Here is a 22,224-nt window from a genome sequence, read left to right as displayed (position 1 = left end):
GAAACCTGGATGGGGTGTCACAAAAGAAATGAAACCCTGCCAGTGTCTGTCTTACACAAAGGAACATTGACAGCAGTGCAGCAGCAGTACGGCTGACAAGGAAGCACATGAAGGCTGAAGAGAGCTTCACTGCTTCTTAAAAGCATCATTTCTGCTTCTGTCACCCTGAGAAGGCCAAATGGGTAGAAGTCAGTCACACACTAGTTCCTTCTCTATAGGACAAAGGACATCTAGCTAATGATGCTTCTTATTCTCACTCAGCAGGAGTTATGCTCTCTCTCAGGTGTTTTTCCAGGGTAGTGTTGATGGATGCTGCTGCTCACTCTCCTGCTTGTCATCATACCACTCCTATCTTAAGGAAGCTGATCTGGGAGTTCCCGTCGTGGCTCAGTGGTTAAGGAATCCCATTAGGAACCATGAGGTTGCGGGTTCGATCCCTGGCCTTGCTCAGTGGATTTAATGATCCGGCGTTGCCGTGAGCTGTGGTATAGGTCGCAGATGTGGCTTGGATCCTGCGTTGCTGTGGCGTAGGCCAGTGGCTACAGCTCCGATTGGACCCCTAGCCTGGGAACCTCCATATGCCGTGGGAGTGGCCCTACAAAAGGCAAAAAGACAAAAAAGAAAAAAGGGAAGCTGATCTGAGGTGAGGGTTGGCTTGTGCCTTTGGAAACAAGATTTCCTCATGCTGCAGAGCTAGCTGACCCTATATTCATGCAATAAACATGTATTGAACGTATTTTATTTGCCAGATGCTGAGAGGATACAGCAATGATAAGAAATGGCCTCTGCCTTCCAGGAGCTCATAACCTAACAGAGGGGAAAGAAATAAATAATTCTTAAGGGGAAAATGGGTAGAGGATGAGAAGGAAACTCACATTTGTTGATTTCCTACTTTGTGCCAGGTTTAATCTTCTTAATAATCCTGTGAGGTTAAGTGCTGGCATTCCCATTTTTCAGAAACAAAGACTCAGAAAAGTTAAGTAATTTGCCTGCGACAGCCAGTAAGAGGCCAAGTCAGACTTCTAAGAATTTCTCAAACTCTCTCCTGTCTCTCTGTCTCTGCCAGCACTACCCTCGTTTAGACCATCTTTAACTCTCACCTAAACTATTGTCCTAGCCTCCCTCTGGCCTCCCTTTCTCTGATCAACTCCCTTAAATCTATAAACCTAAAATTCATGTAAAATTTTATAAGTCCTAAACCTTTACTCTTGCCAGAGTGGTCTGCCCAAACTAAAATCTAAACTTTTTACTTTTATTTATTTATTTATATAAAGAATTTATTTATTTATTTATTTATTTATTTATTTATTGCTTTTTAGGGCCACACCTGCAGCATATGAAAGTTCCCAGGCTAGGGGTTGAATCAGAGCTACAGCTGCCAGCCTGCACCACAGCCACAGGAACACCAGATCCGAGCTGCATCTGCGGCCTACACCAAAGCTTGCAGCAGTGCTAGATCCTTAACCCACTTGAGCGAGGCCAGGAATCAAACCCACATCCTCATGGATACTAGTTGGGTTCATAACCACAATGGTAACTTATACTTTTTACTTTTATAATTCTGAATTACTTGAATTTTTTGAAGTTAATTCTAAAGAAAAAAGTTAATTCTGTGTTAATTTTGCAATTTTAAAAGTGTTTTTAAAATAAGAGTATGGGAGTTCCCGTCATGGCACAGTGGTTAACTAATCCGACTAGGAACCATGAGGTTTCGGGTTCGATCCCTGGCCTTGCTCAGTGGGTTAAGGATCCAGCGTTGCCGTGAGCTGTGGTGTAGGTTGCAGACATGGCTCGGATCCGGCCTTGCTATGGCGGTGGTATAGGCCAGTGGCTGCTGCTCTGATTCAATCCCTAGCCTGAGAACCTCCATATGCCTTGGGTGTGGCCCAAGAAATGGCAAAAAGACCAAAAAAACAATAAAGTAAGAGTATGAATGTTAACTGTGTATTTATCTCCCCTCTTCCTCACTGTGGCTTTATGTAAGTTTCTTGACCTGGTGTTCAAGACATTAACACCTGCCTTTCTTTTCAGCCTCATTTTCTGCAATCCATCCCCTTCCATTTTACAGCCTTTTTAAAAGATTCTTTTAAAATGAAAAAGGCAAAAAAGGAGAAAAGAAGGAAGAAAAAATGAATAACCAGCTATTCATAGCTTCTGAGACAGACCAGATTCTCTTCCATGCAGTGCCGTTCTTGTTCCTACTGTCCGGAGAGCCCTTAGCATCCTTGTAGCTGATCTTCAATGCCCAGTTCAGGGATCTCCTCCATGTTGTACCCCTCTGAGCTCCAATTATATGCCTGTATTATTACCTACTACATTATATTGAAAATAATCTGTACTCCTATGCTAAATTAAAAGTTCTTCGAAGGCAGAAGTCATGTGTTGTTTATCCTCGAACCCCAGTGTCTGTCTTGTATAGTACGAGCCCCCAGTAGAAGGTCCATAAATGATGCATGCGTGTACTCTCTCCACTCTTCCATGCTGTAGGTGCACAGAGGATACGGGGAAGGAAGGAATACTTCTTATGGGGCGTGGGAGCACAGGAGGAATAGAGGAGGTCAAGGAAAGCTTCATAGACGAGGTCACATTTGAACTGAGCCTTGAACGATGACTAGGATTTCATCTAGCAGAGAGGCGTGCAGAAATAGACTTATATGTGCTTCAAGCTCATGACCTTGGCTTCATGTATTGTACTGTAGCCGGAAGTGCTGGTCTAGAAGGGAAAGTCTGATTATGGAATGGATAAAGCACAAAACTAAAAATTCCACAGCCATGGATTGCTCCCTGGTAGCATATCCAGAATTCTTATTTTCCCTCAGTGTAGTGAGATTGGCATTTCACATATTAGATTGCCATGTCTTAGGAAATATGGGCACAGCCAGCCAGCCAGCACTTCTTTTCTTTTTTCTCTCTCTCTTTTTTTTTTTTTTTGGTCTTTTTGCCTTTTTCTAGGGCCGCTCCTGCAGCATATGGAGGTTTCCAGGCCAGGGGTCTAATCGAAGCTGTAGCTGCTGGCCTACACCAGAGCCACAGCAACTCGGGATCTGAGCCATGTCTGCGACCTACACCACAGCTTACGGCAACGCCAGATTCTTAACCAACCAAGCAAGGCCAGGGATCGAACCCGAAACCTCGAGGTTCCTAGTGGGATTCATTTCCACTGAGCCACAACAGGAACTCCCAGCCAGCACTTCTGAAGCAGTGTCCTGACCTCCTAGGAGAATGGAACCTCCACTCTTAGGTCATTAAGAAGATATGGTGGAGTTCCCGTCGTGGCACAGTGGTTAACGAATCCGACTAGGAACCATGAGGTTGCGGGTTCGGTCCCTGCCCTTGCTCAGTGGGTTAACGATCCGGCGTTGCCGTGAGCTGTGGTGTAGGTTGCAGACATGGCTCGGATCCTGCGTTGCTGTGGCTCTGGCGTAGGCCGGTGGCTACAGCTCCGATTCAACCCCTGGCCTGGGAACCTCCATATGCCGCGGGAGCGGCCCAAGAAGTAGCAACAACAACAACAATAACAACAACAAAAGACAAAAAAAAAAAAAGAAGATATGGTATGATACTGGATTTTCTAACTGAGTGCATTGGGGCCATGCCATTGAGGGGCACCAAGACTCCCACTCAGACTCAAACAAGAGAAGCTTCATTTTTTTTCTTCTTCTTTTTTTTTTAAGTAATGATTTTTATTCTTTCCATTATACTTGGTTTACAGTGTTCTGTCAATTTTTCACGTAATAGCATGCTGACCCAATTACACATACATGTATATATTCTTTTTTCTCACATTATCATGTTCTATTACAAGTTACCAGACATAGTTCCCAGTGCTACACAGCAGGATCTCATTGCTAATCCATTCCAAAGGCAATAGTCTGCATCTGTTAACCCCAAGCACCCCATCCATCCCACTCCCTCCCCTTCCCCCTTGGCAACCGCAAGTCTATTTTCCAAGCCCACGACTTTCTTTTCTGTGGAAAGGTTCATTTGTGCCGTATATTAGATTCCAGATATAAGTGATGTTATGTGGTATTTGTCTTTCTCTTTCTGACTTCACTCACTATGAGAGCCTCTCCTTCCATCCATGTTCCTGCAAATGGCATTATTTTGTTCTTTTATATGGCTGAGTAGTATTCCATTGTGTATATATACCACATCTTCCTAATCCAATCATCTGTCGATGGACATTTGGGTTGTTTCCATGTCTTGGCTATGGTGAATAGTGCTGCAAAGAACACGTGCATGCATGTGTCTTTTTCAAGGAAAGTTTTGTCCGGATATATGCCCAAGAGTGAGATGAAGCTTCATATTTTTAAAAATCGGCCACAGGAGTTCCCTAGTAGTGCAGCAGGTTAAGGATCTGGTGTTGTCACTGCTGCAGTTCTGGTCACTGCTGTGGCTCAGGTTCAGTCCCTGGCCTGGGAACTTCCACATGCCATAGGCGCCGCAAAAAAAAAAAAAGAAAAAGAAAATCAGTTTTACTTGTTCCATTTCCACATAAGACTTCATTTGAAAAAAATTCTACTTCTAAGAAAACAAAAGTTTTCTCTGGCATCATTTGCAAAATGGGTAGAGTAGAATTATGAATGTCCTGTTGTGATAGTGGATCACTCTTGGTACTCTAAATGAGTGCAGTTTAACTCTGAACAAGGCACTTTGGTTTTCTCCTGTGTAAGTATTGCACCTGTGCTTTCAGAAGTTAGAGTAATTTTTAGTACTTGAAGAACAGGGCTATCACATTACTGAATGGAATTATGTTTTGTTACCTCTAAACATAAAACTTAGGATATTCATTCTCTCTCTCTCTTTTTTTTTTTTTTTTTTGCTATTTTAGGGCCGCACCCATGGCATATAGAGGTTCCCAGGCTAGGGGTTGAATTGGAGCTATGGCCACCAGCCTACGCCATAGCCATAGCAACGCCAGATCCTTAACCCACTGAGCAAGGCCAGGGATCGAACCTGCATCCTCATGGATCCTAGTGCTGTTCGTTAACTGCTGAGCCACGAAGGGAACTCCAGGATATTCATACCCTTAAAAGTCATCTGGGGAATTCCCTTTCGCAGATGCGGCTCAGATCCCACCATTGGTGTGACTGTGGCGTAGGCCGGCATCTGTAGCTCCAATTCGACCCCTAGCCTGGGAACTTCGACATGCCCCGGGTACAACCCTAAAAAGGAAAAAAAAGTCATCTATCTGATGTGGTTGTTGAAATAGATGTAGTTGTCTCCATTTTTCAGATGAGGAAACTGAGGCTTGAGAGCGTTTGACTTGCTGAAGAGTACACAGGTATAAATAAAAGAATTGAGACTTAAATCCAGACTTTCTGATTTGAAGTCTACTGCTTCTTCCATGTTACAATCTTGTAGTTCTAAGCAAGCCCAGGGCCTGACGTGATGTGACAGTGGGGAAGCCCTCACACCACCTCACTCCCTCTCCAAATAGTGTTCTCAGTGTTACTTCTTTTTCTTTTTTGGCCTTTTAGGGCTACACCTACAACATATGGAAGTTCCCAGGCTAGGGATCTAATCGGAGCTGCAGCTGCCAGCCTACGCCACAGCCACAGCAATGCCAGATCCAAGCCATGTCTGTGACCTACACCACAGCTCTTGGCAACACCGGATGCTTAACCCAGAGCGGGGTCAGGGATTGAACCTGTGTCCTCATGGATTCTAGTCAGGTTTGTTACTGCTGAGCCACAACGGGAACTGCAGTGTACCATTTTTATATGATGGGGTTCTTTGATTTTATCCTGAAAACCACTCTGCCACACTGAGCTCTACTCCCACCATCACTGCTCCCTTCACTGAGGAACTTTAGGTCCTGGATACTCTCAGTGACCTAAAGTAAGCTGATTTTGGGTTTTCTTTTCCTCTAGAACAGCTGAATGGTTAACAGATATTTTTGAGCCTGGTTTATTTTCCACACTTAATGTTGTGTGCTTCTCTGCTACAGTCTTCCAATCACAATTTTTCATTACCTAGGCAAGCATGATACAGTATGTTTTTTGCTTTTTGTTTATTGAGGTATAGTTGATTTATAATATTATATAAGTGTCAGGTGTACGACGTAATGGTTCACAGTTTTTAAAGGTTATAGTCCATTTATAGTTATTATTGTAAAATATTGGCTATATTCCCTGTACTGTACTACATATCTTATAGCTTATTTATTTTTATTTTATTATTTTTTGGCTGTGCCCAGGGCATGTGGAAGTTCCTGGGCCAGGGATCGAACCCTTACAATGCCAAGTCGCTGCAGTGACAATGCCAGGTCCTTACCCTACTGTGCCACAAAGGAACTCCACTTAGTTATTTTATACATAGTAGTTGGTACCTCTTAATTCCCCCCTGCCTCATCCTGCCCCTTCCCCATTCTCTCTCCCTGCCGGTAACCCCTAGTTTGTTCTCTATATCTGTGAATCAATATAGTATGATTTTTATAGGAACTTAGGCATATCCTCCTCAACTTGCAGAGTAGAAATGCAGCTCATGGGTGTTCCCGCTGTAGTGCAGCAGGTTAATGGTCCAGCTTGTCTCTGTGGAGGCGCTGGTTTGATCCCTGGCCCGGTGCAGTGGGTTAAGAATCTGGCGTTGCTGCAGCTGTGGTATAGGTCACATCTCCAGCTCAGATTTGATCCCTGGCCCAAGAACTTCCATATGCCATGGGTGCGGCTGAATAAGAAAAGAAAAGAAATGCAGCCTGTTAGCCAATTTGAGTCCTTTGGGTTGAGCTTCCCGTGGTTGCTGAGATCACAAAACCATTCAGTATGCAAAGACTTGCTTCTTCTTTGATTAGAAACTCCTTATTGATTAAGTTTACTAGCAATTCAAAATATGCTGTTGATTGTCTTATCCTTCCTCTCTAGGTTACACTAGAAAGGTAAGTGAGCTACAGTTCACCCAGAAAATGCAATTTTGGCCTTTTGGACTAATTTTTTTCCTTTCAAGTGTAGACTAAGCATAAATGTAGTTTTGAAGCTGAAAAATCAAAGCCTCCTTTGAATAGTTGTCAGAGAAATGATCTTTTGGTTGGACATAGTCACATATGCCTGCGTTCACCTTGCAAGTAAGATACTCAGATGGTGTATTTATTCGTATGCACCACTTCTCATTCCTAGCAAGAATGTGCTCTGTGGCTTGGAATGACAATATGGAGGTAGTGTCAGATTGCTGTTATGTTTCTTTGGCTGCAGATTCTCCTTGCATTCCAGGGTTGAAAGTACAGAACTCTTTTCTTTTTCAAAAAAACAAGACATTGTGGAAAGAGACCACTGGTATGTTGTTTTTCAGGGAGAGCTTGAATGTTTCAGCTTTCCACTTGTTCCCTGAGATGTAGATTTGAAGGATTATAACCTAAAGCAAAGACTTTCAAAGTTACAGGTTATAAAAACATGAAGTAACCTTTTAACCCCTTAGAAGAAGTTATACGTCTCTATTATGAGTTGTTACTAAGTTAAAGACCTCCCCAAAATACAGTATCTCATCATGGTTGTTCAGCATACCTTTGGGGCTCCCTTGAGGATGTAATTTCTTATTTTTCATGTTAATTGTGAACATCTAGAAGGTCCTTTTAACTCCCAATCTGTTTTCCAGAACCATTTTTACAAGGTGCTTTTACAGAGCAGCAAAGGGCTAAGGCTATAGGCAAATGTGTAGGTGTACTATCCACACTTCTAGGATTAGTTTTTTTGTTTTAAACTTTTGATTTTATTCCGCCTGCCTTAAGTTTTGTAACAGCCAGAGTTTGCCAGGAAGACTCTATTAGCTATAGAACACATGCAAACTGCCCAGGCTCTGGAGGGTATGTTTCTGTCTCCAAGGGCAAGCTCTGCATGTAGCCTGAACCATCTTAGGGGAGTGGGGGATGGTGTTTGGGAGGTGGGGAGTACATTCTTCAGTAACCAGTTTTTCTGACCATTTATGTCACTTTTATGCACCAGTGACTTGGTTTCTTTGCTCTCTCAGGTAAATATGCCGAGGACATTTTTGGAGAGCTCTTTACTCAGGCAAATACTTTTGCCTCTCGGGTAAGCTCCCTTGCTGAGAGGGTCGACCGCCTACAAGTTAAAGTCACTCAGCTGGATCCCAAGGAAGAAGAAGGTAAGGAAGCTGAGCTCAGCATTTGCAGGCTCTGCTGAGCAAGTTGCTTACGATTTTTTTTTTCCTGATTTATAAAAAAGTGAGGGGAGAAATCATAGAAACCTATGGAGTTCTGCTTTGAAAAGATACAAGCCTAGGTGGTGTAAAGAAACCTTTGTGTCTCTACCATACCTCCACACACTCCCTTTCTCCCATTCCCCCAATTCCCTTTGCCTCAGATTCCCCTTCCCCCCATCGTATTTTGCTACCATAAAAGTACTTGGAAGATTCATTCCTCCTAAGGAGAGGTCTGCTAGAGCTGGCCACATAGTAAACCTTTGTGTTGCCTCATTTTGTTCAGTCGTGAAATGGCTGGGCTGCCGACAGCCTTGTGGGGCTTCCCCAGAAGAGGGGAAAAAAAACCGGGCTGCAGACAGCCGCAGCCAAGAAATGCAGCAGCTGAGGCCTCTCTGCCTGGTGTGAGTCAGTGTTTGCTCAAATAGCCTGTCGTCCATTTTCTAATGCCTCCCATCTTCTTTCAGTATCACTACAAGGAATCAACACCCGAAAGGCCTTCCGAAGCTCTACTGTTCAGGACCAGAAGCTTTTTGACAGAAATTCTCTCCCCATACCTGTCTTGGAAACATACAACACCTGTGATACTCCTCCACCTCTCAACAATCTTACCCCTTACAGGTAACCTGGCGAGCTCCTCCTTTTTTCGGACTGTGGTTAACAACACTAGCTTGTCTTTTTATTCAAAGATGTTGTTTCCAGCAGATTGTTGTATCGAAAAGCTTACTACCTACCCCAGAGTTGCTTGAGGCGGCAGAAGCTGAAATTTACCATATAAACTGTTGTCACTTGTTATTGTTTGGTTTCTGAAATTCATAGCAAATATAATATATATTGAAAGTTTGTTATAGCATCGCATGCTGCAGAGTTTAATTTGGTATAAGCCTGGTCCGTCTTGGATTCCATCCAAGGAATTTAGTTATTATAGAACCAAAAGGACTTTGTTACAAGGCAGTCCTATAGCATTCATCCCAGGGGCAACATTCTAGCAGGGCTCCCACTTACTCTGAAACCACTAGATTACCAGATGTTTGGGCGTGTTAGTGGGGCCAGCCTTGTGGACTGGCTGCTCTGGGCCCTGAGGGTCCTTCCAGAGCTTAAGGAGTAATTGGCATTCTTCCAAATGAGTGTCGCTCACTTTGTTTTGAACATCCTTTCAACATTCCCCTCAGAAAAGACCTACAGTGCTGTGGCTGGACTTGAAAAGGGTAGCCTTATAGACAGCTCGGTGCCCCTCCCCTCTGTGGTCTGGTCGTGTTATCATCCTGCGAAAAACCACCACGCAGGGGCAGAAAGTGAATATTTATCTTGCTCACATCCATAAATATCTTTGGAACAGGTAAAAGTAATTACAGATAGCTGGAGGCAGATGTCTTCTGTAAGACACGGGTGTACTGCAGAGTAGAACGTACGTGTGTGTGTGTGTGTGTGTGTGTGTGTGAAATTCAAGGACACCTGCCTGATCCAGAGATCCGGCATAGGAGCATGGTTGCTTCTCACACAGATACAGAGAAAGTACATGGCATCTCTCCTGTAAGATTGTTGCCGTGTGAAATTATGTTTGCCCCTTGGCTCTCGAAGGGGCAGCTGACATAGCAGGGCAGGGACTTGACTCTGTAGCCTCCATCGTTTGCTCTGGTTAGATCGGGACAGAGGGGTTGGAGGACAGGAAGGGACTATACACCTGACAGTATTGAAGGGAGGGTGATAAGACAAGTTTATTTTCAGTGAATTTCAGGTATTTTCCTTATTAGCATTCTCCTCTTAATTTCCTTGATTTGCCCTAACAGACATGAGGAGTGGTGTGGCCAACTCCAAACAAGAGGTAATATAAAAGTCGCTAGTGCTTGGTTAGGAAATGTTTTCTGAGTGTTGTGACAGGATTGGAGGTCAGGGAAGAATGACCTTTACAATTCTTTTAAGTTCAGGGTAGTGTTAAAATAAATGTCCACCCCAAGCGCATGTTCTCTGGAAAGTGAGAGAGACCTAGCCATCCCAAAGTGCAGAGTCATTGAGGGGTCATTGAGTCTGGCAGACAGCCCTTATAGTGACACTCAGTAGCTCACTCTGTACTTCTGTCACAGCCACTAAGAGGTGGTAATTAAATCTTAGGGTCATAAAACAGCTGGCCATCTTTTCTCACTGGGGCCCCCTGGTGGTTGGGGTGGGGGTAGGGGTGGATGCTGAGCTATTCTGGAAGGGAGCAAGTAGGTGGAGTGCTTTGGTTACCAGTATTTGTAGAAGAATAGCAGCTGCACAGATATGCACATTCATATGTGTATATACACACATTATGTACACATGTGAACTTGCACATGCGTGCACGGGTTTGGGTGGGTAGGAAACCACTAATACTTCCTAGAGAGTTCTGGGCAGTTAATGGGAGGAGGGGAACCAGTGGCAGAAATCCCGTCTGATGTGCTAAGGGATCAAAATGTCCTCAGGGAGAGGTCTGTGGCCATGGAGATCATTAGAAATAATCAGGATCCCTGCTGCTTTAGCCCATTCTTGCCCTGACCATGCAAATTCCTCTACCAGGAATTGAAAGTAAGGCTAAAGTTCTTAAAAAACCAGATAAGTAAAGAGGTGCCATGCCATTCAGGGGCACTGGAATGCTGGCATGGGAGAAGAAATATGCAGTTGATTTGAATAACTTCCTGAGTCCTCAGTGTAAAAACTGCTAACCGGGAGTTCCCATTGTGGTTCAGCAGTAAAGAACCTGACAAATATCCATGAGGACACAGGTTTGATCCCCAGCCTCACTCAGTGGGTTAAGGATCTGGAGTTGCTGTGAGCTGTGCTGTAGGTCGCAGACACGGCTTGGATCTGGTGTGGCTGTGGCTGTGGCGTAGGCCGGCAGCTGCAGCTTCAGTTTGACTCCTAGCCTGGGAACCTCCATATGCCTCGGGTGCAGCCCTAAAAAGCCCCCCCTCACCCCCCCGAAAAAACTCTGCTAACTGGTAGGTGCTTGGAGTATTGGATTTGGTTGGGAGCTCGTCTGTCTACTGACAGCTACTTGTCTTCATTTCTATCCCAGGGACGATGGGAAAGAGGCACTCAAATTCTACACAGACCCTTCGTACTTCTTTGATCTTTGGAAGGAGAAGATGCTGCAGGACACCAAGGATATCATGAAAGAGAAGAGAAAGCACAGGGTGAGGGGAAGGGGGCCTCTGTTCTACACATCAGTAGGCACGATTGTGGAGGGGGGATAAAAAGGAAGCCAGTCTTATGTGAAGTGATCATTCCGAGTGGCTGGTTGCTTGGATGCCAGGTGAGACTCTTAAAAAAATGTGTCCACTCCAAGCACAACCAAGATGAAAGTATAAATCACACCAAAAATGTGTTTGTTCCCCTCAGCGCTATTAACAGGCGAGTATATTCAGGCTGAGTTTTAGAAATTGACTTTTCTATTCACCATTTATTTCTCTTGCAATTTGCACCTGACTCTGCTGGACACTCAAACTAGGCTAGTCCCTTCCCCGCCAGTTTTGCAGCTCATTTCTCAGATCAGCACAAGGCTCTACAGTGTTTGATTTGTAACAGGAGCGGTTTAACACCTTGACTACTGGTTGGGCGGGGCAGAGGTGGGGGCCTAGGCCTACACTGGTAGATGCTCCCCCCAGACTCCCAGTGATGTGTGTAAGCATATGACCTACCAGGTACAACCTCACAATCCCATTAGTGTGGCTGCCAGGAGGCCCAAGAGAGTGCCAGGGGCTAGTGCAGCTGCACAGGCTGAAGAATTCTTCTTTGCTTGTTTTGGTTTGTTTTTAACTATTTCCTTATATCTGTCCCAGATATCTGTCGCCGTCATTATTTCTCTTCTCTCTTGACTGACCTTTGTGGCATAGCAAATAACAGTTTACTAACTTCCTAACAATTAGAGCTGCTCAAAACCATGAATGAGTTACCCAAAGAGGTAATGGGGTTTCATTGCTAGAAATGTTTGAGTGTGGGATTGAGGAACTGTGTTTGATCCCAGGAGGTGGTTTGGATTAGATGACCTCTAGGTCACTCTAAACCCAGCAGTTCTATGAATTCTGTAGTTGCTGTATGCTCTCTAGGCATAGACAGCATATGCATGGGTGTATATCCGTGAAAGTGATGGAGTTTCACTGAATAACTTTGGGAGGTGTTTTATTAAGGCTTTTCTGTTTCTTTTCATTATAGAAAGAAAAGAAAGATAATCCAAATCGAGGGAATGTAAACCCACGTAAAATCAAGACACGTAAGGAAGAGTGGGAGAAAATGAAGATGGGTCAAGAATTTGTGGAATCCAAAGAAAAGCTGGGGCCGTCTGGGTAGGTGATGCTTTTGTTCTCTTGGTAGCATTCTTGGAAGGGGCTGGGTACCCGAGGGCAGCCGTCTGACAGCTTATGTGTGACACCTTTCATACACCCTTAAGTCTGGCTCTGTGGCTTAAATCAATACCACTGTTAATCAAATACTCTAAAGTGCCTCTGTCTGGTGATTAAAATTTGCTAAAAAAAAAAATCAAGAGACTCAAGCAGTTTAAATGAGATGACCAGAATGGCCTGGAAAAAGAATGCCCATGGCTTTTAGTGCCCTTGCTCTTCCAGACATGGCTATGTCTGAGGGCCTCAAAGGAAAGACTAGAAAGGGAAGAAAAGTGGTCTTGGGAGGCCTTTGCCTCCAGAGCGTTGATTTGAAGGTCATGGCTAAGAGCTGGGCATTTCACTGGCGTGGGGAGGGCCAGGCAGAGAATTTGTGCACATCGACAAAGCCACTTCTCAGTCAGCCTTTGTCAGTCTTGGGAGAGAGGCTGGCCAAGGGGCTGAAGCTGACCTCAGAGGCAGTGTGGGAACAGTCGCACGGCCAGCATTGAGGCTGTATATCTCTGTGGAGAAATAGTAGATGTCAGTCTGACCCCGTTTCCCAATTGCAAATCACACTAGAGGTTTAAAAGGAAAAAAATGGTTTGAAAGCTTGGTTTGATTCTTATCCTGGTGTCTGACCTGTGTGACATTCAAAGCCAAGTCACCACGACTGCTTGGCATGAATGTCGCTCTGGTTTTTCCCCTAAATGCCTTGCATCCTGGCTGTCACAGAAGCATGCCAGCCCATGCCAGGTGTCTAGGGATGATAAAAGGAAAGAGTGGAGTTGTCCTTGCTTTTAGGAATAACTCTACCATGAAAATCTTGACTTTCAGAAATCTTGACACTTCTGACACTTGTTCTTCCTGGATTAAGAGATTTGTTTTAAAGAGTGATGAAGATGGTGAGAGGAAAAGTGAACCTTTCTTTCTACAGGGGAATCAGCCCTGAGGGTACCTCCATTAGCTTCACCTCCCAATAAAAAGGGGCCATTTTGTTCCGTGGCCCCATCCTGTTCAGACAGGCCCTTGTCATAAGAAGGTTCAGTGACTCTAAGGCCAGAAGCGTGCATGTCCAGGATGCCGAGCAAACTTGTCTGTCTGTCTGTCTGTCTCTGTGTAATTGGAGTGGTGAAAATGAACACTTTGCCTCCCATTTTACTGTTGTCCAAGAGGTTTGGGCAGGTTGCATGGCTGGTCCACCTGGACATCCTTGTTGGTGAACCTATAAAGAGATGTGCCAAGTCCTTGGGGATTTTCCACATCAGAGCATCATTCAATTCTGTTAGCTCCCTCCAACTCTGTTCTCCCTGTGATCTGCTTTAGATAAGTTCCGTAGAACCCAACAATGGTGGGAAGAAGCAGGAGGTGCTAGCTGCTTCTTGGTGTATTCATGCTTGTTTGGAAGTTTGTTGCTGTTCACTCAGCGCAGATTTACCCAAGGCCCAGTGCTCTGGGGGACAGGTTTTCATGAGGCAAGCCCTAGCACCCCACTTTAATCCACAGCTCATTTTGTTAAATGAGAGACCTAGCAGAGACCACATCTGACTACCACATGACAACTTGTATTTGTCCTCAGCTTGGCTTTGCAATCAGATGCCCTCTTGGCCTTTGAGCACTCCAGAGGCTTGCCGACCTCAAAACCAGTCTGTGTGCCAGTCACGTGTTTGCAGCTCAGTAGCCTTGGGACTTGGCTTTGCCCTTTGCCACAAGACAAACTGGGATTTGGGTTCTGGGCTTCCCCTAACATTTGGAAGAGAATTTAAAGGAACTGCTGTTTGACAAGGCCAACACTGGGAAAGGAACAGCATGGTTTTGATAATCTGAGTTGAGTCCCATTTCCATAGACAATCCAGCAGAAATATCTGGGAGATATTTAGTAATAGAATATTTAGGCCTAAAATAGTCAGTGCAACGGAAACTCTATGGGAAATATACTAATTTTATTTCTCCCTAATAGCTTGTGTATCACACGCATTCTTGTGGGGTCTTTTAAGAAAACAAGAGTACCACTCAGACTTTAAATGACAGTTCTGGCATTGTGTTCCTTGTCAGGTATCCACCCACCTTGGTGTATCAGAACGGCAGCGTTGGCTCTGTTGAGAACATGGATGCAAGCAGCTACCCACCACCACCACAGTCGGACTCTACTTCTCCACCTTCTCCTTCCTTCTCTGAGGACAGCTTGCCTCCCCCACCAGCAGAATTCAGGTAAATGGTGGTACCTCTTCCATCTACTCTGGGTGGTTAAATACCAACGAACAAAGGAAGAATTCTAAATCCAGGCCAGAATGACTTCAGGCCAGTCTGTCTAGATAGTAGAAATAATTAATATTTATTAAGTGTTTGTGAGGTGCCAGGCATCATGCCAAACACTGTGTATGTTACTTAATCTTCACAAGAATCCTCTTGAGGTAAGTACCCATTTTACAGATGAGTGAAGAGTGAAGCACAGAGAGGTCAGTGAACTTACCTGAGATCACACAGCTGGTAAGAGGCAGTCATGATTAGAAAACAGGTCAGTCTAACTCCAGAATCTTTGATCTTAACTACTAGGTATTCCTGAACAGAAAGAAGTCACCAACTTAACTCTTGTTTTTTAACTTAGCATTGACTCGGCATGAAATAAAGTGGTCTCATCTGTTGCTGTCCACATAATATTAAACAGGGAAGAAAGGGGGCATATGCTATGGAACAGACACCTTGCCCAGTTGTCTAGGAACCTAGCGGATAGTCACCTTTTTTTCCTCTTGCCTCTAGTTCATTTCAGTGTTGGATAGAATCTCCAGAAAGAATGTCAAAGGAAAGGAGATGAAACTTAGAATCTGACCATTTTGATATATGTCAGTGTCCCTGGCAGAGGTGAATAGAGGAAGAGTGAGCAGGTAGTGGCTGAAAAGGGAAGGAATCTGAGGAGTGTTCAGATTTCTGTGTTTCCTCATAATTACTGTTCATCCTGATGCCTGATGCATGAGAGCTTTGTAAGGTATGCTTTTCTCCTTGGACAGGGTTTAATCAGAGATTGAATATTTTGAAGGTCCCTCAGATGGAGCCCTAAAGCAGTGTTGTCACCCCCCGCCCCATTCTTGGCTCTTGAAACCACTAATCCCAAATCTCCTTCTGCCTCCCCAATCACTTCTTGCTGGTTGCCCTGTTGGATTCAGCAGCTAAAGCTCGAAGGTCTGTGGAAAATTCCAAGATGGATGCTTTTCTAAGGAGTAGCTATTAGTGCAGGGCAGATACAAAGGTGGAAAAAGAGCCCTTCAGCCCACACGTGGCCTGAAACCATGCAGCCACAGTCTAACCCAGGAGTCTGCACCTTAATCCTTTTTCAACCTGGGTCAGGTCTGGCGGCACGTTCATTTCCCGTCTCCGCTGACCCTCGGGCCCTCGTTTTCTCTCAAGTTTTTCCACATGCACACTGAAGGTGCATTCACCTAATCTGTACCCTGCTCAGGTCTGGTCAGCTTGGCTTGGATTTCCTGCCCTCACAAGATCTGGTGCATGTTAATAGCCTGTGGAACAGAGCCTGGTGGGTGGTGGTGGTTGAATTTTTTTATTCTAGTTCGTTCTTGCATGCCTTCTTGATCCCGGTTCCAGGATTGAACTGACCCTTCCTTTTAGAGGGGGGTTCAAGAGGGTGCCTTCCCTCGGAGAGCTGAAAGGTCTGAGGGGGACCTGAGAGATGATCTTGGCCAGCCCTTACCCGTTGGAGGAATCCTAAGTCCACTTCTTTTAGGTAGTTTTTCTCAATTTGTTTTACTCCTCTGCTGATGGGAAGCTCATTATCTTACAAGGCTGATCATTTCATTGTTAGTCTGTTCTCACCATTCCCAGGCTTTTCTTTCTGTTGGAGCCAAAATGAAATGACATCAACCAAAATGAACCTAGGCTTATGGATAAGCCTGGCTAGAGGTGGATGTTTGCATCCTGAGAGTGATGGTGGGTCTTTTTTCTTTGTCCTTCTAGCTACCCAGCAGACAGTAACCAAAGAGGGTCTGGCCTGGCTGGACCCAAAAGATCCAGTGTGGTCAGCCCAAGCCATCCACCACCAGCTCCTCCTCTGGGCTCTCCGCCAGGCCCCAAACCCGGCTTTGCTCCACCACCTGCCCCTCCGCCTCCACCTCCGATGATGAGCACTCCACCCCCACCACCACCTGGAGGATTTGGGTCTTCAGGGACCCCACCACCACCCTCACCCCCATCTTTCCCACCTCACCCCGATTTTGCTGCCCCTCCACCTCCTCCCCCACCTCCGGCAGCCGACTACTCAACTCTGCCACCACCTCCCTTGTCCCAGCCAGCAGGAGGAGCGCCTCCCCCTCCCCCTCCTCCCCCTCCCCCGGGGCCCCCTCCTCCCCCTTTCAGTGGTACAGATGGCCAGCCTGCCACACCTCCGCCACTTTCTGATACCACCAAGCCCAAGTCCTCCTTGCCTCCTGTGAGCGATGCCCGCAGCGACTTGCTTTCAGCCATCCGTCAAGGTAAAATCCTAGTGGTGGAGCCAGGATCATGGAGCCTTGTCTTTCTGCAGCTGGGATGACGAATTGGAGGGTGGGCAAGTGGTTCTGTGCCCTTCCAAGGGAATAGCATTTTTCCTTTTCTTTTTGGCCATACCCATGGCGTATGGAAATTCCCGGGATCAAACCTGAGCTGCAGCTGTGACCTCTGCCACAGCTGTGACACCACCAGAGCCTTAACCCACTGCACCAGGCCAGGGATCAAACCCACACTGCCACAGAGACAATGCAGGATCCTTAACCCACTGCACCACAGCAGGAACTCCCAAGGGAATAGCTTTTGTTGGGTGGGGAGGCATTGGGAACTTAGACCTCGGATCTGCCTGAAGAAAGGCTTCATTCTACAAATACAAGGTTTATATTTCTTTCTACCTTGGCTTAAAGTAAAGGATTTTTGGAGTTGCCTGGTGGTCCCTAGCAGGTTGGGGGGTCCGGTGTTATCACTGCTGTGGCTGGGGTCACTGCTGTGGCCTGGGTTTGACTCCTCGGCCAGGAATTTCTGCATGTCGTGGGCAGGGCCAAATAAGTAAAGGATCCTGGGGATCCTGGGATCTTTGAGTTCCTTGGAAGCTTATGCTTTGTGTGTGTTTGCATCCACTTTGTGTCCCAGAGAAAAACAAAAATCACTGTCCTAGAAGCTAGTTCCTCAGCCGAACTCAGACACTTCCTGTCCTCTCCTTTTTTGCCTTTCATATTCTTCCTCCCTGCTCTCCCCTCTTCCAACCCCGTTTCTTCTTCCCTGGTATCCCATCCCTCGCCTTCCTCTCATCCTACCTTCCTCCCCTTCTCACCATCTCATCCTCATCTCACCATCGTAGAGCGTTTATTCTCTTTCTGTCAGAGGCTAGTTCTGGCCCCAAAGGGTTTCTTCTGTTGGATCCTCAAGGAGTTGAAGGGTTGTCTAGAAGAGAAAACGGAGGGCAGCTGAGCTCCGTGAAAATTGATGAATTGGCCAGACTGTGTGCCCACACGTGGGGTGCGGTGGCCACTCCTGCTCGGAGCCTCGTGAGGAGTACCATCCTCCCAGCCTCAGCGTGGATACTGGGAAGAATGGCAGGATTCCCTTCAGGTGCACCTGTGCCACTGGAGCCACAGTTTCGTAACAGCTCTTGTCCTGCTGTCCCAGAAGATCCTTCTTTCTCTTTGTCCTTTCCGCTCCCCACCACCACCAGGTCCACGCCCTGTTCCTCCATCCTGGATGGATTCTAAGACTGACTCAGCTCCTTAACCCTTGTCTCTCCCACCAGGCTTTCAGCTGCGCAGGGTTGAGGAGCAGCGGGAACAAGAGAAGCGGGATGTCGTGGGCAACGATGTGGCCACCATCTTGTCGCGTCGCATTGCCGTGGAGTACAGCGACTCAGAAGACGACTCCTCTGAGTTTGATGAGGATGAATGGTCGGATTAACTCTTGTGCCTGCTGCCTGCCTCCTTTTTCTTTCCTTCCTACCTGCCTTCCTTGATGCCTACCCCAGCAGTCCCAAAGGGAGAAAAGGGAGGAAAAAAAGAATCAAGGGGCCAAAGCCTTCCCTGAAGCAACCAAAGATATATCCAAGCACTTCTCCAAATCACCATGTATTTCCCGTCTCCCCGTGGGGCTCCTGAGAGTCAGTAGCCTAGGAGATGTTCCCTCCTCCCTTCCAGTGCTTGTTACTTACTGAGGAGAAGGAAAAACCCCAAAGCAGGTCCCTTTGATTGGGTATAAACCGAAGTTGGTGCCTTCCCCTAGGAGCCATTTTCTGTGGTCTTCTTCCAGAATCCTTGCCCTCAGCCACGTGGAATAATGCCAGCCATCTTCTGATCCTAAAGGGGCCACAGCTGGCCCCTTTCTCTTGCACTAAGGGGGCAGAGCAGGCCGCACCCCCCAGTGCCTCACCTTTCCGCTCTCATTAGCAGGGTGGGGTGACTTTTTGTTAGGCCATCTTTATGTCTGGATAGCCTTTAATCCTGGAGCCATCAAGCCCCTAAACATCTCACCCCCCTCTGCTTAGAAATGATGCCTTTCTTAAGACAGGGGAGGTTGCCTCCGGCCCAGGCTTCCTCTCCTGAATGTGATATCCTTGTGTCCCTTAAATGCCCCTCCCTCACCACTAGGTGCCTCCAAGCACCGTAGCCCTGTTCTAACCTCTAACACTCGTGACCAAACTAGCCCTGATACACAGGGATCTGGGCCTTTGCTGGCTGTCAGGAGCCAAGCTTCTAGAGACCTGGAACTGCAGGACTAGAAGAATGGTGGAACTCCTTGCCTTGGGTCCTGCCTTCTTAACGATGCTAAAGCCTAGATATGGGACGTGACTTGCTCAAGGTCGCACAGTTGGATAGTATCAGAGCTAGAGCCCAGAGTTCCTGGTTTTAAGTCACTTGTGCTCTCTGGGACCAAATAGAGGGCACCTACTGGAGCCCTGGCAGAGCAGCATTGGCGCTGTACTACTGTGGACCTCACCATAGCAGAGGCCCAGTAGAAGGGCTCAGGGCCCATGCCAGGCCTCTCAGTGCTGCTTAGAGCCTTGTAGCCTCTTGTAATTCTTTGCTCTCCCTTTCCTATCACCAGCCAAGCACCTGGCCTGGAGAGCTGCCTTTTTGGGGGAACCAGAGGTAGTGAGAGAAGGAAGGGGCTAGGCAGCATGACAGGTGCTGCTTTCAATTCCCCTGCAGCTCCTCCCCCTTTTATTTCCCCAGTTTAGGCATTGATTCTGCCAGCTGTAGAAACTTCAGTCCCTCAGGCTGGCAGCCGCCGCAGGTAGCTGCCTGGGGGGCCTGGCAGCCGAGGGGCAGGCTAAAGGCAGAAGGACTCTGGGTCTTGTCTTCAGCTCCCTTCTCACTGCATACAGTGATGTTCCCTCCCTCTCTCCCCCCTTTTCTCGGAGCTAATACACAGGTGCTATTATTCAGAAAAAAACTGGTCGGCTTTGGCCAACAGTGAGGTTTCTTCTCTTCTGCCCTAACTATTGTGTAGCCTGTTGTGCTGAAACTGGCTTCGCTGGCTTTCAGAGCCCTGAAACAAAGAGAAACAGGATCTGTCTCTACCCAGCACAGCAAATGGTTATAGTAATTGCCAAAGCCCTCATAAACCCCTCCGGCTTGAGGAGAGCGTGTAATCACGGGCACTGCCGCCGTGCCCTGGCTGAATGCTCCCCCTCTGCCTGCCCTCCTTGAACTTGGGGTGTGGGGACTGAGCCTTTCAAGGCCAGCACGCTCTCCTGCAGGGGCTGCTCCGGAGTGTGCCCTCCTTCTTCTCCCCAGATCAGGTGTCTCTGGCACAGGGCTGGCCCCAGGCTCCCGTGCTGAGCTGCTGAGCGTACCAGGCTGTGTGCGCTCCCACCTTGCTTCCCGCCCTGCGCCCTGGAAGCCGAGGGTGCTTTCTTTAGAGCTCTAAAATGGCTGTTGAAGGTGCCCCCGGCTGCAGCCCAGCAGTGGCTGAAGCGCAGGCAGAGGGCAGTGGTTCTCCTAAATAGGAGCCCTGGGGCCTGGCCAGGCCAGGCCAGGCCAGGGTTTGGGCCTAATGGCTTTGACTAAATTATCCCATCCCCCTCCTTTCCGGAAAAGGGGGAGCCAGCGCCACTCACTATCATTCTGCTCTGACCTTGAAGGGGGCGGTGTTGGCCTGGCTTCTGGAATGGACAGAGCCCGCCATGGAAAGGGCTGGGGGCAGGAGGGGGAGGGGGGGCACTGCCTGCGGAAGGTAGGATTAGATCATTAGCTCAGTGACCTCCTAGGGTTTCGATGTGCTGTGTTCTCATCCTACAGCTGGTTTGGTAATGATCTGCAAGTCCCGGAGAGCAACAGCACAGCTCTGCCTGACGCTCTCATTAAAATCTATGCAGCCAAGCTCGGTGCTTTGTAGCAGCCGGCCTTGCGAAGCCTCCTCAGCTCAGGGGGCTGGGGACCCAGTCAGCCGAGAGGCCCTCTGGGCGCTACTTATGCATATGTGCACCAAGGGGAAAAAAAAAAAAAAAAGCTTCTTTAAACCTAGAGCCCTTTAAGATGATAAAGGACCCTGTGCAGGTAATTGTGTGTCTTTGGAATCCTGTAATTGTAGAATGTGAGGTTTAGTGATTCTCTAAACTGGGCTGAGGCTGGTAAGAGTATGGAGCAGTGGCCCCTGAGGACTCCAAGGGCTGAAGCCAAGGAGCCACCCCCCCCTTCCCTGGTCTGCCCAGCCCAGGGGACCTGCCCCATTCCTGTGGCCCAGGGGCCCAGCTTCCAGTCAGCAGTGTCAAAAGTGACCTGTGGCTCTGCCGTGGCTGTGAGATGAGTACATTCCAAAGGAGCAGCCACGGGGAGGGGGTAGGCGCAGCCATCCCTTGGAGGCTCAGAGCAGCTGGCCCAGGCTCTAGCTCGCCTTCAACAGAAGCTCAAGCGTCCTCAGAAACGACCCTGGCCAATGTCACCGCAGAGCTATGGCGGTGTTGTCAGGGCTAATGTGAAATCTCTTCCCGTGGCGCCGATCCTCCAGCTCTGCAGCGCCAGCTTGGACAGATTGAGGTCTCTGTGGCTTTGGTGACCCTGCTTAAGCATTCCCACCGTGTCCCAGCTCTGCTCTCAGCCTGCCTCCCGCTGCACCCCCCTCACCTGACCTTAGGCCTAGGGAGGGGGGGCAGTGCCCTAAGGCCAGGGGCTTCTGCTCGGAGAGCCGTCAGGCTTCCTGAGGACATCAGGCTTTGAGGTCCAACCAACTTGGGGTCCAGCTGACCTGGGACCAGCAGTGTCAAAAGTGACCTGTGGCTCTGCCGTGGCTGTGAGATGAGTACATTCCAAAGGAGCAGCCACGGGGAGGGGGTAGGCTCAGAGATGTGCCTCATCCTGTGCTTCAGGAAGGGCTAGGGAACAATTTTGTTATTGTATTAACTTTACTCAGTTAACTCACTTGAGAAATTAACCAATTTTTACTTTCTGTCTAGAATGATGTATGTGTAGGGAAGTAAGCCGTAATGCTCCCAAAGTGCCTTGTTTTCTCTGATACAAATATATTTATAAGGATCTGGTCCAGTGGATTCTTGGGTGTGTTTGCGACATCAAGATTTTTGGGGCTGGGCACGTGTCTGGATGTGTGGGGATACAGTCTGACAGTGGGTCCCTTTGCCCGGAAGATGGGAAAGGAGCTTGAAGTGGAGATCTGAGCAGTGGGGTTAAGCCCCCCCCCCCCCCGGCTGCCGCCACAAAAGAGACCTTTCCTCCTCACCCTACTCTCCTCTCAGGTCCTTAGAAGTATGTCCAAT

The 22,224-nt window shown here is 47.4% G+C and overlaps 1 protein-coding gene across 4 annotated transcripts in view; it reads left to right on the top strand.

Moving 5' to 3' along the window:
- WASF2 (WASP family member 2) overlaps window positions 1-21,990 on the top strand; it is a 76,126-nt gene extending 54,136 nt beyond the window's left edge. For 3 of the 4 annotated variants that reach the window (XM_047792812.1, XM_047792813.1, XM_047792814.1), the window contains 7 exons: window positions 7,963-8,097; window positions 8,619-8,772; window positions 11,189-11,306; window positions 12,325-12,455; window positions 14,544-14,699; window positions 16,458-16,972; window positions 18,256-21,990. In XM_047792812.1, the coding sequence (XP_047648768.1) occupies window positions 7,963-8,097; window positions 8,619-8,772; window positions 11,189-11,306; window positions 12,325-12,455; window positions 14,544-14,699; window positions 16,458-16,972; window positions 18,256-18,413 (1,367 nt within the window). In that variant the 3' untranslated portion in view covers window positions 18,414-21,990. The remainder of the gene's footprint in view (window positions 1-7,962; window positions 8,098-8,618; window positions 8,773-11,188; window positions 11,307-12,324; window positions 12,456-14,543; window positions 14,700-16,457; window positions 16,973-18,255) is intronic. The other variant, XM_047792816.1, reaches the window with a different exon arrangement.
- The last annotated feature ends 234 nt before the right edge of the window (window positions 21,991-22,224 follow it).

The sequence above is a fragment of the Phacochoerus africanus genome, chromosome 8 (assembly GCF_016906955.1).
Source record: "Phacochoerus africanus isolate WHEZ1 chromosome 8, ROS_Pafr_v1, whole genome shotgun sequence".
NCBI lineage: Eukaryota > Metazoa > Chordata > Mammalia > Artiodactyla > Suidae > Phacochoerus > Phacochoerus africanus.
This window is presented reverse-complemented; position numbering and strand designations above follow the sequence as displayed.